This window comes from Ipomoea triloba, chromosome 10, assembly GCF_003576645.1.
Source record: "Ipomoea triloba cultivar NCNSP0323 chromosome 10, ASM357664v1".
NCBI lineage: Eukaryota > Viridiplantae > Streptophyta > Magnoliopsida > Solanales > Convolvulaceae > Ipomoea > Ipomoea triloba.
Genome location: NC_044925.1, coordinates 26,506,174 through 26,521,246, shown reverse-complemented (window position 1 = coordinate 26,521,246; position 15,073 = coordinate 26,506,174). Strand labels below are relative to the sequence as shown.

The window sequence follows — 15,073 nt, the reverse complement described above, 5'->3', positions numbered from 1 at the left end:
CTGTTATAGATTCACACATTCATATCCATATATTCACAGATTCAATACATTAGATTCACAGTTTGAAAGGTTCATATTCACACATTATATTACTATCTGTTATAGATTCACACATTCATATCCATATATTCACAGATTCAATACATTAGATTCACAAACAAATAAGTCAATATTTTATAAAAATCGAAAATAAAGTGAACTTACTAGGATGAATGCAACGGGTCCAGTGAAGAATTGCTTGTCATTTTTCTGAAAAGATTGAATGGAGTCGACCATGGACTTGTGTGTATAGGCACACCAATTGTAGGTCTTGATCTGGTCAAGGTTTATCAAGGATTTTAGAATCCTAAAGTTGCAACACCTATCTTGGTGGCCACACAGCATTGCTGATACTATAAATAAGACAAAGTCGCGTTTAAACATATCTCCATGGTCTCCTCTTTTCAGAATCTGCCCGGGCATTGATGTTGTGATTGGGGATTTACCATCAATCCCCCATCGCTCCCTCCATGATGCCACAAGGTTGGCATATGCTGCACTATCACCATCTTCTGACAGATGCTCAAATCTTGTGGCCTCCTCAACCACGTTGCTCCCTTGTGGGATCCCCAATGTTCTTTGAACATCATCCTCTTCTATAAGCAGCAATTCACCCCCTTCAAGTTGGATTGCAGAGCGATAAACATCGAACTGCCTAATCAAGTACTTCATTAGAGGGCCTTCACTCTTTGTTAGTTGGAGGTGTAATATCCCTCCAAATCCGATCTCTTCCACGGCCCTTTTCTGTTCAGCAGTAAGCTCTTGAACAAACTCCGCCACGATTTTCGGGCTCATTCTTGTATTCCATGTCTTCTGTTGTTTCTCCACAGTTTCATCCTCATCTGTGCATGGATTTTTTGTTGCAGTTTTTCTCTTTGCTGCTCTTTCAGCGCAACCACCTTCCCCTTTTTCCACTGATTTCCTCTTCCCTGTTTGTTTTTCAGCGGCAGAGGGCCTATCATTACGCTGTTTTGTTCTTACTTCGGCTGGGATAGACGAGTCTGAACTGTCTGCCTCTCCAGCTTGAGAGGGAAGTATAGCTCTTGTGTTCACCATTGCTGCCAATTGTACCACTGAATAATTTAGAAATAAAAAACAGAACACCACAGGGCTATAGATTCATACATTGAAAACTATATATTCACATAAGCTATACTAGATATTCACAGTTAGAAAACAACAGATTCATACATTTCAGTGATAATTGTTCAGTAATAGGATTACTATCTTCTCTACATTCACACATTCAATACAGTAGATTCACATACCATATACTGTGTATTCACACTTTGAAAACTCTAGATTCACACATTAAGGGGCAATATGTTTAGTACTTATATCAACACTGGTATGCATTCACACACTCAAATCACTACATTCACAGAAGCAATGCTCTATATTCACAGTTAGAAAACAACACATTCATACATTTCAGTGATAATTGTTCAGTAATCCTATTACTATCTCTTTACATTCACACATTCGTAACACTAGATTCACATACCATATACTGTGTATTCACATTTTGAAAACTCTAGATTCACACATTTAAGGGGCAACATGTTTAGTACTTATATCAACACTGTTATGCATTCACACACTCAAATCACTACATTCACAGAAGCAGTACTCTATATTCACAGTTTGAACACTCTACATTCACACATTTTCAAGGGCAATATGTTTTGTAATTATATTTATCAATGTTATGCATTTAGACATTCGAAATTCCATTTTCACGCTTCATATTCTCCATATTCACATTTTGAAAACCTCACATTCACAGAGAAACTCATTAAACTATTAAGAATCACAAAACATTGAATATATCGTAAAATTTTTGAACTAAAATCCCAAAATGTGAAGAAATACCTGTTGCTTGCTTGATCGTCGGCGAAATGCTTGGTGCTGTAGTGCTGTAGTGAACGAGTGCTGTAGTGCTGCAGTGAACGACTGCTGATCGTCGGCGAAATGCTCGTCGGCGTTGAAATCGGAAAACTGCTGCTTAGTGTAGTTTCAAGAACTTCCGGCGAACGTGATGCTTTTACGGCGACGTGATGCTTTTACGGCGAAGGAATGGAGAGTGTATCGGCGGCGAAAATGGGTTTGCAGAGTGTATCGCGATGGCTGTAGCTTGCAGAGTGTATCGGCGAAGGGAGGAGAAAGGTTGTAACTTGCGCGAGAAGATGGATTTTATATTTAAAAAAAAATAATAATAATAATGTGATTGGCTGGGTGAAACGGTGCCACTAACAGCACCGTTACACCCAGCGTCTAAACGACGCCGTTTAAGGACCCGGGTGCACATTGCAAGGTGCACCCGGGTCCACGGCATAACAATTGTCTTCCTTGCGCCCTAGTTTGTTAGGGACTGGAACTTTTAATACACACTGTAATAGATTAAAATTGACCCGCAACTCTTTATCATTCCGAACATGCACTTCAGCACAGGTAAAAAGTAAGAGGGATAGGAATCTAGTGAAAAAGAAAACATCCTTTAAAAGAAAGTTAAAGAAACACTAGTTGAGATTAACTTTTTATAAAATAAAGGCAAGTTTCAATTGTGTAACAAAATATAAAGCCTTATCCACATTTCATTGTCATCACATCCATTATGGCAAAAAAAAAAAAAAAAGAGGTTCAAGGGGGTCCAGACACAAAGAAGATTCCTCAGAAATGTCACTTTCTGAGATTCATTAAAATGCAGTATGAATGCCTGGGGAATTTCAAAATATGCAGAAGATTCTCTATTCCATTATTCTCAACCATTGATCACCATATCCAAACAAGAAATCCTTAGACATAAACTTATTCTACCGGTAAAATTGTTACAGATCAAGTTACATATTAAGAAAGTTATAGCGCGAGAACGAAGCTAGGACATATGCACACACACTACATATAAACTCAAAGAGATTTACACCAAAGTGCCTCGGGGTACACCGGTTTCCTTCTTAAGTCACCTATGAAGGTCAAGTGATGAACAAAAAACATGCAGATTGTAAACTTCCATGTATGTTATATATGAAATCCCGCTCACAATACAGGTGGCTCCATAATAAATTCATCTTGCTTGCAATGCATTAAAAAAGCTTTTGTTGTGGTTGGGTTCCGCTTCTCATCATTGCACAAAACTCCGAATAATTGATCCTTCCATCCTGTTCAAGAGTAAATTGTCAGTCCATAAACCAAAATCCAAGGCGAAGTATACAAATTGGTTTCTCGGGGAGGACTTACATTATCTGTGTCCACCTCATCAATGATATCTTTGATAGTTGCCTCATCGCCCATACCATACTCCATCATAGCACTTTTGAGTTCATCTCTTGTAATGAATCTTTAAGAGCAAAAACAGCAAGTTTGTAAATTAAAGGGGAATGGAAATTACATGAGAAGTATACAGGCCTCTCTTGATTCATAAATCGATAGCTTATAATTGTCTGTTTAGCATCAATAAATAGGAAAATCTGAAATATCTGGTAAAAAAAGGTCACAAGAACATTCAACTTTAATGGCTCGGATTTTATAATCTTAGTTATGATCGATGAACTTCCTATATGCTATACCACCTAGTGTCAATAATACTAGGCGGGGAAAATAAAAAAGAAAAGCATCCCACTGGAGCATATTGCTAGGATTGCTTTATAGAGAAGCTAGTCATGAGATATATGCAATAATAAGCTATGATCAAGCCTCAGTGGAGGAGATGACCCCTTGTGTTTCAACAGGTTGAGAAAGTATGTATGAACAGATACTACAATGTAATAGGGTCAGTTGTATTAAAAAAAAAAAAAACTATGATGATGATATAATATTTTAACGTTTATGGACTTACCCACTGTGGTCTGTGTCAAAATGCTGAAATGCTTTGTAAAGATGCTCGTCTCTTTCAAGCCTATGTCTGTGCATTGTTGCAGTAATGAACTCGATGTAGTCAATTGTTCCATTTCCATCCACATCAGCCTGAATTTATTTTTATTTAATATTTTTTAAAAAGAAAATGAGCACAAACCATTAGGATAGACAAAGAAAAAGTCTTAAAGCAAACTGAACGACAATCATGTACTCACAGCTTCCATAAGTTGCTTGACTTCAGCTTCAGTCAGTTTTGATCCAAGCCGAGTCAGTCCAGATTTCAATTCTTCATAGGTAATAGTACCACTATTGTCCGTATCCATGTTTGCAAACATCGCTTTAAGACCTTTAATTTCTTCTTCAGACAAGTTTTCAGCAATGACCTACATTTCCCTCGTACAAAATATCAGAAGGTTGGAATAGGACATCGTATCAGAAAGAAAACAACATTAAATGTCTAGACATTTATCCTTGATTTACTGTGCTACAAATGTAATTTACTCTTAGCCAAATGCACACATAATAGTCCTTTGTACATCGAAGTTGGTATATTCACTTAAATTAATTATGTGCAAGGAAAGGTAATACTAATATCCTAAGCCCGTATTGCTCAGATGAGGGCAATAATGTCTAGTAAGAGAAAAGTAATCCCGTACCTGAATCCCAGTTATCTTGGAGCCAATATCGAGCAATTTTAGAATAGTGAACAAAAAATAAATAGCTTCTAGGAGAAACGTACAATGATATGCAAGAGGTTGTTTAGATATTGTGAATAGACTATAGAGAGCATATAACATCAGAGCCAAATGAAAAATAAAAGCTCGAATTATTTACCTTCAATGCAAGTTGCTTGAGCTTGTTCATTGCCCTAAACTGCTTCATCCTCGAAAGTACGGCACTGTCAATTGGCTTGTCTGAAGCCTCGCCACCCTCTCGAAGCCATGGGTGCTCTGTTTAACAGGAATAGTGAACTTTAAGGACAAGACATTGATGTATGTGACAGTGAATGATAAATATACTATACTGCAATGCACAGATGAAGTTCTTTATTATAGAATTGGGAAAATTTTGAAATACCAAGAACGCTAGCAGAAGAAATTCTCTTTCTTGGATCCAGCGTAAGCATTCTCCGGACTAGGTCCTTTGCACCATTTGATATTGATGGCCATGGATCACTTTCAAAATCAATTTCCCCTTTTAGTACACAATCAAATATTCCCTTCTCCGTTTCTGCACAAAATAACTCATTAAATTACTAGCAGTATTACTGTAACAGATGTAAAATCCAATCGCTAATTAGACAATATCCTCACCAGCCCAAAATGGAGGTACACCACTCAGAAGAATATATAAAATTACACCCGCACTCCAGACATCAGCTTCCTTCCCATAACTACGACGCAATACCTCAGGAGCAACATAATATGCACTGCCCACTATGTCGCGATAAACTTTTCCTGCAATTAATTAAGAAAATGTTAGGTGACTTATGTGTCAAAAATAAAAGTAGGATGGCAGAGTAACAGGGATACCCATAATAAATACGGGTCAAATTAACGAACATCACCAACTTATAGTCATTAAAACGAAAAGAAAGTCTATTTGGTCGGAAGGGAATTCAAAATACTCTCATATCGGTGTGTTAAGTAGTCAGAAAGCCAACCACAATGGATTGCCATTAGAGTTATTCACAGAAGATCCACTGAGGGGATTACAATGATTGTAATGTTTTATCAATATACATAAAAACTACATAAGAAACTTGTCGACATATGTCCTTTTACCAATTACCACAAATAAATTGAAGTAGTTCCTGTGCTCGCAGATTCAATTGCACATTCCCACTTACTCGGTTATTTTATGGGCAATTTGGTTAGATCCGATTGCTAGTATCTCTCAAGAACTGGACTACTCCAACACATCTTCTATGTGACCAAATGGCGTTCTTGGCACCTTTATGGCCCAAAGCTGTTGATGATGTTCTAGTTTTTTTTGGTATGTATGTAGTGTGTGTCAGTGATGTGGGTGGAATTGGCGGTGCATAAGGAGGTGTATGACTTAAAATTTTCAAAGGGAACAGTTAGCTTGTCTTATCTCACTTCTAAGATTTTTCTATTTCTTTTTTTTTTTTTTCTTGTAGAGAACAATACTCATTTTTTAAGTTTCTTGATAACTTCTATTTTTCTATTAAAAAAAAAAGTTGTGACCTTAGACCTAATAATATGTACCTAACAGGCACTTGATTGTCATAAACAGGGCTTTCAATGATTTATATAATGAAGCATGAATGATTTCCTCGTGAATATTATTATCATATTTTAATATCAAGGAAACAGCACTCCTCCTCACTCAACACTGAAGATATGGTTGATGACGTAATCAATGTTGCTGGAGAACACCTATGACTTCGATTCACACAATCGCATCCATTTATCAAAAAATATCCACTTCTAAACAACAGTGTAATCAACGATAAAGAGGTCATGATCAAACTTCTCCAATAAACTAGTGTCTATAAATATTTAACTAGTTGTGAATGTTCAAAAGCTGGAATAGGCCACGATTAAGCAAAAGTTGGCAAGTTGCAAGAAACTGAAAGTGCTAAATCTCATGTACCTGGACAGACACCTTTCAAAATCAATATTGTCCAAATCATGTTGTATTCCCAAATCTAACTTTGCAGCATTCAAGGTCATAAGGAATTAAAATGGCACACGTGATGTATTTGTGAATTTTCAACTACAATGAACTCACCTTCTTCGATGAACACAGAGAGTCCAAAGTCGGTCGCCTTCAGCATGGCATTCTCATCCTTGCTGCTCAGAAGGAAATTCTCGGGCTTGAGATCCCTATGCATAACGCCCATGAAATGGCAAATGTGAACCACATTCACAATCTGTCTAATCAAATCAGCGGCAGCCCTCTCGGAATAATGCCCACGCGCAATAATCCGATCAAACAGCTCCCCGCCAGCGCAAAGCTCCATGACAAGGTGCACCGACTGCCTATCCTCAAAGGCACCCTTGAACTCCACAATGTTAGGCTGCCCGCTCATGTGCTGCATAATCTGAATCTCCCTCTTGATATCCTCCTTATCATTCTTGCTCACAAGCTTCCTCTTCAGAATCGACTTGCAAGCATAAGGCCGCCGGGTGGAAATCTCAGTACACAGGTAAGTCACCCCAAATTGGCCCCTCCCCAGTTCTTTCCCAAGACTGTAGTGTGCCTTAATGTCCTCAAAAGGCTTCCCCAATATGTTATTTGGCTCAGGTCTCTGAACAGGCCTAATGGGTTGGGGCACTGAAGCCACTGAGGGTTTTGCAGGGACATGGATTGGAGCATAGGACTGGGGATTGGGCTGTGGATTATAAGACCTTTCAGGTTGGGTATAGGTTTGGGCATGGGTTGAGGATGCCTTTTGATGGCTTTCAGTCACAGGTTGATACCCAGTAGCCACTCCTCTTCCCTGCCTATACCCATTAACATCACCTTGCCTAGACTTGCTCTTGCTAAAACACCCTCCCATTCTGCAGCCTAAGAATCAAGATTCAAACTTTAGAGTTTAGAATCTAAAGGATGCTTACAAAAAGGTGAGATCTTTGAAGACAGGTTTCAACTCAAACCAAGAAAAACAACAACAATTGCAACAAAAAATAAAAAATAAAAATATTGAAAGCATGAGAAATTTGGGAGTTTACATCAATCAAGATCTTCAAATTGAGGGCGATGGAGCAGAACCCAGATCAGATTTTGTGCAGTCAAGCTCTCTCTGCTCTGATAAGTTTAGATATTCTGCTCAGATCCCAGAAGAAACCCTGTCGGTTGACTTCTCAAGCTCATATGCTGTAGGCTGCGTAGACCTTGTGCTGCTGCTTTTTGTTGCTATTTTTCCCTATATCCCTCCCTTTGTGTTTTCACTCTTTTTTCTTTTTTCTTTTTTTGGAATTCAAACCTTTTCTCATGTCATGGATAACGCTATACAACTTGACGATTTCCGCGTTGTAAAATTTTTACCAAGCTGTGTGTTGAGTGTAGACCACTCTCATTAGAAGTTTGTGATTATCATCTGTTAATCATTTGACCACCTAGATTGTTCAATTATTTTAGAAAACAAAAACATATTAGTAAAAGTTTAATATTTTTCTAATAAAAAAATATTATATTATTAAGATAAAAATGATATTATACAAGATTAGTTTATTTTTATTATTATGATAAAATATGATTGAAAAGTCTTATCCTATTAAATAATAAGAATGACAAGTATTATAAATAAAATTAAATATACTTTTTGCTCTTTCTATTTCTAATAACATTTCTAATTAAAATATATACTGATGTGGTAAATACAGTCGTATCCACAAATAGTAAGGTTGGATCGTGTGCTTTAATTGTCTGTTTGTTGGTTTAAGTTGTTGAGCTCGATAAAGGTTATAGTGGGTCGGAGCCTCGAAGGGTCCCGAGCTTGCAATGATTATGTTGAAAATGTCAAAAGTTCTCCCTCTAGCATTTAATGCGGTATTTAAGGAGGTGAAGGGAACACATGTCGGAGGCTTGGCGTGCGCAACACGTGCGGCTGATGCATAAGGAAATATTAGAGGCTTTGTTGATTCCCCACGTGTGCTAAGATTCATGATACTCTTGTTTCTACTGCAATTGGGTTGAACTAAGGGAATAAGGCTTAACTTTCAAAGTGAGAATCGAGATTTGATAGTCCATCCCAACCTAAGATGGTTGGGGCAAATCTCAAGACAAGCATACACTACAGCTAGCTAAGCCTTTGCTTGGTCCACTCTCTTATATCATGTCGATCAGCTTTGTTGTTGGTTATAGTAGGAAATAGTTTCTCCCAACTCCCTGATCAGCTACTGAGCAGGCACGTGGTACGCACAGGTAAGTAACCCGATGAATATTCCCTATCATATACTCCGTACTTTCTTGTACTGATTAGGGATGTATTAAAAATTTATTAAGTGCATTAATTAAATGACATATTTAGAATTTAACTTACATGCATCTATTATACATGTTTTGAATTAATTTAAATGATTTTTGGGTATAATTGAAACTTTGACACTATTAAAAAATATGGAACTTTTACATTATTAAACAATGTGAGATAATTTCAATAGTTTTTTTTTTCCTTCAATAATTAAAAAAAAATAGAGAGGAAAAATAGTAAACAAAATACAAAAAAAAAAAGAAGAAATTAGACAATACTAACAGAGTCACCATTCAAAAGATGCACAATAATTCTAAGAGTAGAGCTGTCATATTGTCAAAGCAAGCCAGAAAAAGCATAAATCGTTAATTTTGGAGTTCTAAAAATTGAATCTTGCCCGTTTATTTTATGGATCGACTAGTTTTATCCCGTTGTTAATGAGAATAATTTATTAAAATTACAAATGAAAGTCAATATAATTATGATTCCTAACTATTCAATTCGCACATAAATTTACATTTATATAAACGTGATTTAGTAAACACGACTAATCTCGATTTACCATTGTGCCAGCTTTTTACCCCTCTCATTTACTAATCCAAATGACAACAGGGAAGAATGGCAATCATTGGAAAAAAATAATTCTTTCATTTATGAAAGGATTAACACTTTATGCCTTATCCAATCATCAAACTGTTTTGCTGCCACTTACCCATTCAGAGATATCTACAAAGTATATGACAGCAGACCAGATTGAACATGTAAACAGGGAAAAAACTAGAGAATGTTTTTAAGGTGGTATTGTTGTTATGTTCGGCCCATTGGGCCCAATATTCACCCTAGATCCTTTGCCTTTAGTGGTACATTTTTGGGTTGGGCCCAGCCCATTTCAATTACAAATTTTAAAACGATTGCCCTGTTAACTCACCAACTTAGAGCAGTAAGTTAATGAACTAACCCAATGTGGTAGCTCAAGTGGCAAGTGAACTCTCTTTGTGGGGAGGAATTTCGGGAGAACCCGGATTTAATTCTCACAAGTGACGATTCCCTTTGGGTCAGCTCTCGTGCCTCTCGGAGCACGTGGGTGGACCCCGGACTGTTAATATAACTATAAAGTCAGATAATCAAATTGTGTATATTTGTATTATATAAATTTATTAAATTGGAGTTATAAGTTAAGTCTTTTTTTTTTTTTTCTTATCTTTGGTTTTTTTTTTTCATGTCGATTCTCGTTGATAGACCATAATCAGTTGATCTGATCTGCCGACCAAAGTGGAAATGTATACAAAAATCGACAAAATTGACTGAGGAATTATGAAGGGTGCATGTGAGCTGGAATAATGTTGTAAATGCATGGGATCCCAGACAAAAGTCTCACCTACTTTTGGTTCTTTCTGGTTTTCTCCCCTCACTCTTTTGGTATACAAAATATACAAAATTAGGAAATTAAATAATGTGTTTATTCTTAATTAAAAGTCTAAAATACATAGTAATAGTTGGATTATATATTTATGTTTATATATTATATACTCAACATGCCCTTTCACCAGAAAATAATTCTTTGATGGGTTCCAAAAAACATGTGGACGGTAATATTTTTTTTATCAAGTGAAACTAAAAACTTAAATAATAGTTAGACTACACATTTATGTTTATATATTATATGCTCAACACTACAAACGTCATGTTATCAATTAGTGAACAACAATAATTGTACTGGATTTTATTTTTTTTATATTTGATTATTGCTTAAATTCTTTACTTTTGAATAAGAGTCCGTCTTTGTGAGCTGATTTGAACTACATTCAAATTAATCTTATAGCGGTAGAGATTCGATGCAATATGATAAACAAAATTGTGTCTTATGCAACTAGGTAAAGAGGCGATTTGTTGTTTATCGTGGCTTCTTGTATATACACACGCGAAATGAGAGTGCAGAATCATTTCAAGAAGCAATATAATTCAAGCATACATACTTACATGCACATCAATCATGAATGCAAGGTTCAGAGAGGAACCTACAGTGATTGATAAAATGGAATTTAATTTGGACGTATACTTGGGACTTCGGCCACCCATAACTTGGTTGTATTTTAAGGTTTGTGGCTTGGCCTTAATATGGGGTAAAAAAAAAAAGAAGAAAGACAACTAGTTGTGTAGTAATGTGATTAAAATAGAGGTAGGCAATTTCATTCAATACATTTTTTTATAACCCATATTTTCGTGCTTGTCGCGTGTACACTTTTATGTACGAGATGTCTTCATTAATTTCCACTATGTACTGATTGGTCAAAGTTTCTCAATGACCATCATCATATCACTTGAAGCTGGACTAAATATTAATTAAAAAATCATTTGAGCTGACCACTTAAGCTACCCAACAACACAATTCCAATACCAATAAATATAAGTCATCTATGTTTTCATAATATCATACACAATATCCTCTTTATATATTTTCAGCAACAAAGCTTTCATTCCTTGCATTCTTAATTCAGCTCTAATTGCAGTATAGTCCTTTAGCCTTAATTATTTCCAAGGTAATCTCTTAGGTTGTGTTTCGTGGGGAACTTTTGTACTTTACTATAGTAAAAAAATTATAAAACTTATTTGATCAGATATTGGTTCGAGAAAGCAGTATTAGGTTAATCAAGCTTTGTATAGTCCACTAACTACCAAACAAGGCTTTGTATAGTCCAATGAACTACCAAACAAGGCATAAGGTTAAAAGTAAACACTCAAGCACGTAGTATGAGAGGATTCGTTGCATAGTTTGAGAAGTAAAATAGTGTAGTAATAAAAGAAGCATGGTTTGACCATAGTTTGGCTTTTCATTTCGATCCGATTGTTAGCTGATTGGGTTAGATGGTATAATTAATTGATAGTATTATCTGATTGTAGAAAAGTGTTTTGGTAAATTAGCTGTCTGATAATTGTTTGATATAGTAATTTCTTTTCTCAAAAAATTAATTGAAAAAGTTATTTTGAGCAACTTTTTGAATTTTAGCATTTTGGAGTTACAAAAAGTTACTCCTAATCAAAGTCAAATAGTTTAATAGTGGCTAAATAAGTCAAAATTGACTGATATACTAACTATTTTACCAAACAGGACATTCATTTTTTAATAATAGAATTAGAGGCGTTAACAAATAGAGCTTTCAATATATTATTTCTGTTAATGTTCGATAAATGTTCATTTATGTTTGTTTATTAAGGTAAATGAACAGATTTTGAACAGAATTTGAGACTAATTTGTTAATAGCTCGTACATAAGTTTGTTGTGTTCGTCTAATAATGCTCATGAACAAATGTGTTCGTGAAGTGTTCTTTCATTAATGAATGTGTTTGTGAGTATAATTTTTAATCACTCTCCTCTCCTAGAACCACCGAAACTCCCGACAGCCCCACCCCACTCCCCTATCATCGTACAGTCGACGCACCGCCCGGGAAAAATTAAAGCACATTTTCTTCAATCTCTATATTCTCTCTCTCTCAAACTCTCCCATTCATTATTTTTTTACCGCAAAAAAAAAAAATGGCGACAAAGAATTTTCAAAAGCAATGAAGATCACAGACGAAGCTTGTAAATCCTGGCCGGCGAGCTGGCGGTCAGTCGAGGGAGATGCCAAGCTCCGTCGTCTGAGGATGAGAAAAATCCACCACCACGGCGGCGCTCGACGGAGGACGGGCGGGAGTGGGGTGGCGACTCCGCTCTTGAGCTGGAAATTCGAAGATGGGGACAATACGCGTCTAGCTGTCTCCGGCGGTGGTGGTGCTCCCCGGAGAGCGGCGAAAAGCGGGGAATTGGTGGCGGTTTCCGCTAGGAAGCTCGCCGCCGGGCTGTGGCAGTTGGCGGCGGAAATCGGCTTGCATAGTATTGACGGCGGTGGCGCTAAGTGGGACTGTGGTAGGGTTCTTGATCGCCTTGGATTCGAGGTAAATTTGAATAATAGACATTCTTCTTTTTTTGGGTTTTGTTCTTTTGAAAAAAAGTTTCGATCTTTGTGAATTGTGAAAGTTCATCTTTTTGCATTTCCCAGTTTGTTTTGGTCACCTGAAAATGACAAAAATGAAAATTGGGAATTGAAACTTTGAGCCTTTCCAATTCCCCTTTTACTTTCTTGAATGTTTGTATGCATGTAATTGAATAACTGGAAAACAAAAAAAAAAAGCTTTGATTTTTAGACTTGCCTGGTTAAAGTTCAGATCAAAACCTAATTAGAATTCAATGCTTTCATTCATTGATGCCATAATAGCTGCATTCTTGGATGCAACTTCCCAAATCTGCAATTGAGGGAGCTACAAAGTGGGACCCTGGCAACTCAAGATTGTCCAGAGATGTTTACCATTTCCATAGCCATGTGAGGCTTTGTAGAACCCAACAAACTCCATGTCTGTCATTTGCTTCTGCTTTGCAATTTGAGGTACTGAAAGCTCGAAATCGCGTGAAAGAGCTCGAAGTTGAGAATAAGCATTCCAGGAAGAAACTCAAGCATTTTGTTAACAAGCTGAGTGAGGAAAGAGCGTTTTGGATGAGGAAAGAACACCAGAAGATGCGGAAAATAGTTGATGAGTTGAAGGGCGAGTTGAGGAGGGAGAGGAGAAACTGCCAGCAATTGGACATGCTTAATTCCAAGTTGCTTAGCGATCTCGCTGATACCAAGGTATCTGTCAGACGTTATATGCAGGATTACGAGAAAGAAAGGAAAGCGAGAGAGATACTGGAAAAGGTGTGCACTGATTTAGCAAAGAAGGTTGAAGAAGACAGTGCGGAAATTGAGGCATTGGATGGCGAATGCACGAAGATTCGGGATGAAGTAGATGAAGAGAGGAAGATGCTGCAGTTGTCCGAGGTTTGGCGTGAAGAGCGGGTTCAAATGAAGCTGGTAGATGCGAGGCTAATTCTTGAAGAAAAATACAGTGAGATGAGTGATCTGATATCGGGTCTCGAGACTTTTCTGAAATCAAGAAATGTAAGTGCTGACACGATTGAGATCGGTGAAGCTAGAATGATCAAGCGAGCAATAGACACTCTCAAAAACCACGAGACACCAAAATTTTCCCCCGTCTCTCCACTATCAAATGACAAGTATGCAGTCTCCGAGGGTCCCGAAACCAGTAGAGCAAAAGAGCTGGGGATCGATTACTACCTTGGTAACAGCCCAAGCCATGCCTCTGGAATCCACAACGTCAATCCTGGGTCTGATAGTTTCCGCAAATTCATAAGGAGTAATTATTCAAAAAGCTTTGTTGATAACGACGAGGGTTGCAAAGATGCCAATAGTACAGGAACTGTTACTCAAGTCGACGATCAGCGTTCAAATCACACTTGTGGGGGAAGTGAAAAGTCCGTCAATCGAGTTGTCCAAAACAGATACGTTAAACAGAACAGTGATCAGGGTTCCCCGGGCTTTGAAACGAGTGAAATCTCATGTGTCCAACCGAAACATTCCAAGAAGAAAGGTACAACACTTCGCAAGCTTTGGAGTTCCTCGCCAAATAATGACGATGAATGCAGGACAACTACTTCACCTGATGAGAACAGAAGGCTATCGAACGGGTCTAGTCATAATATTGACGTCACTTCACTAGAGAAAGTATCATCAGTTGAAGTGACAAATAGCCACGATGGTTTGGTAAACCTTTCGTGTTCCCCTGTGCTGGGAAACCACCACATAGCCCGAGCTATGAAAGGATGTATTGAATGGCCCCGGGGAAACCCAAGGCAGGGTTTGAAAGCCAAGCTTTTAGAAGCGAGGTTAGAAAGCCAGAAATCACAGTTACGAAATATACTTAAACAGAGGACTTAGCAAACTCGGCTGTTCAGTGTTCCACTCAACAGCATATGCAAATTTTCCTTGTAAATTTAGTTCTCCCATTTCCCTTACCTTCTTAGTAATTTTTCAGTTTGCTATCACCGGGAACTCGGTGAAAGCCTGAAAGGCTGTTTCTATGGAAGTAAAAGTCGCTATTTTCTGCTTCTTGTGGCTGTGATTTTGTTTCCCCTCCCTTGTAGTGGTAAAATGAACTTAGTAGACAGGAATATCATGCAAATCTCAAGTGTCCTATCTCTCTTGTCTTGCCACTTTGCTGTGATTGAGAAGCCATCTTTTTGAGCTAAGTGGGAGCAGGAAATATATGAGTTTTGGCACTACTCCAGCAGCTTTTTCCTTGCTTACAACAGCTTGGCTATTTTGGTAGGCCTGGGATCCTTGAAATGATTCTTGATCAGAATGA

The 15,073-nt window shown here is 37.4% G+C and overlaps 2 protein-coding genes across 2 annotated transcripts; one reads left to right on the top strand and one right to left on the bottom strand.

The window, feature by feature from the left end:
- Positions 1-2,763: 2,763 nt before the first annotated feature.
- LOC116032105 (calcium-dependent protein kinase-like) lies at positions 2,764-7,840 on the bottom strand. Its single transcript, XM_031274506.1, has 9 exons — positions 7,593-7,840; positions 6,649-7,428; positions 5,208-5,351; positions 4,972-5,124; positions 4,729-4,844; positions 4,110-4,277; positions 3,875-4,002; positions 3,277-3,376; positions 2,764-3,197 (listed from the first exon to the last, which is right to left on the bottom strand). Exons 2-9 carry the CDS (start codon positions 7,418-7,420, stop codon positions 3,123-3,125), a joined length of 1,656 nt encoding a protein of 551 aa, XP_031130366.1. The 5' UTR covers positions 7,421-7,428; positions 7,593-7,840; the 3' UTR covers positions 2,764-3,122.
- Positions 7,841-12,222: 4,382 nt separating this feature from the next.
- On the top strand, positions 12,223-14,990 carry LOC116033507. The gene is made up of 2 exons (XM_031276253.1): positions 12,223-12,772; positions 13,093-14,990. Exons 1-2 carry the CDS (start codon positions 12,398-12,400, stop codon positions 14,644-14,646), a joined length of 1,929 nt encoding a protein of 642 aa, XP_031132113.1. The 5' UTR covers positions 12,223-12,397; the 3' UTR covers positions 14,647-14,990.
- Positions 14,991-15,073: the final 83 nt, after the last annotated feature.

What these genes read in the sequence shown, in the direction of transcription:
- LOC116033507 (XM_031276253.1), top strand. Translation starts at nt 12,398, where the DNA reads ATGAAGATCACAGACGAAGCTTGTAAATCCTGGCCGGCGAGCTGGCGG. An exon ending in TTGATCGCCTTGGATTCGAG is followed by an intron (nt 12,773 to 13,092) that starts GTAAATTTGAAT and finishes ATGCCATAATAG; the next exon opens with CTGCATTCTTGGATGCAACT.
- LOC116032105 (XM_031274506.1), bottom strand. Translation starts at nt 7,420, where the DNA reads ATGGGAGGGTGTTTTAGCAAGAGCAAGTCTAGGCAAGGTGATGTTAAT. An exon ending in CTCTGTGTTCATCGAAGAAG is followed by an intron (nt 5,352 to 6,648) that starts GTGAGTTCATTG and finishes AATTAATTGCAG; the next exon opens with GAAAAGTTTATCGCGACATA. An exon ending in TGTACCTCCATTTTGGGCTG is followed by an intron (nt 5,125 to 5,207) that starts GTGAGGATATTG and finishes TATTTTGTGCAG; the next exon opens with AAACGGAGAAGGGAATATTT.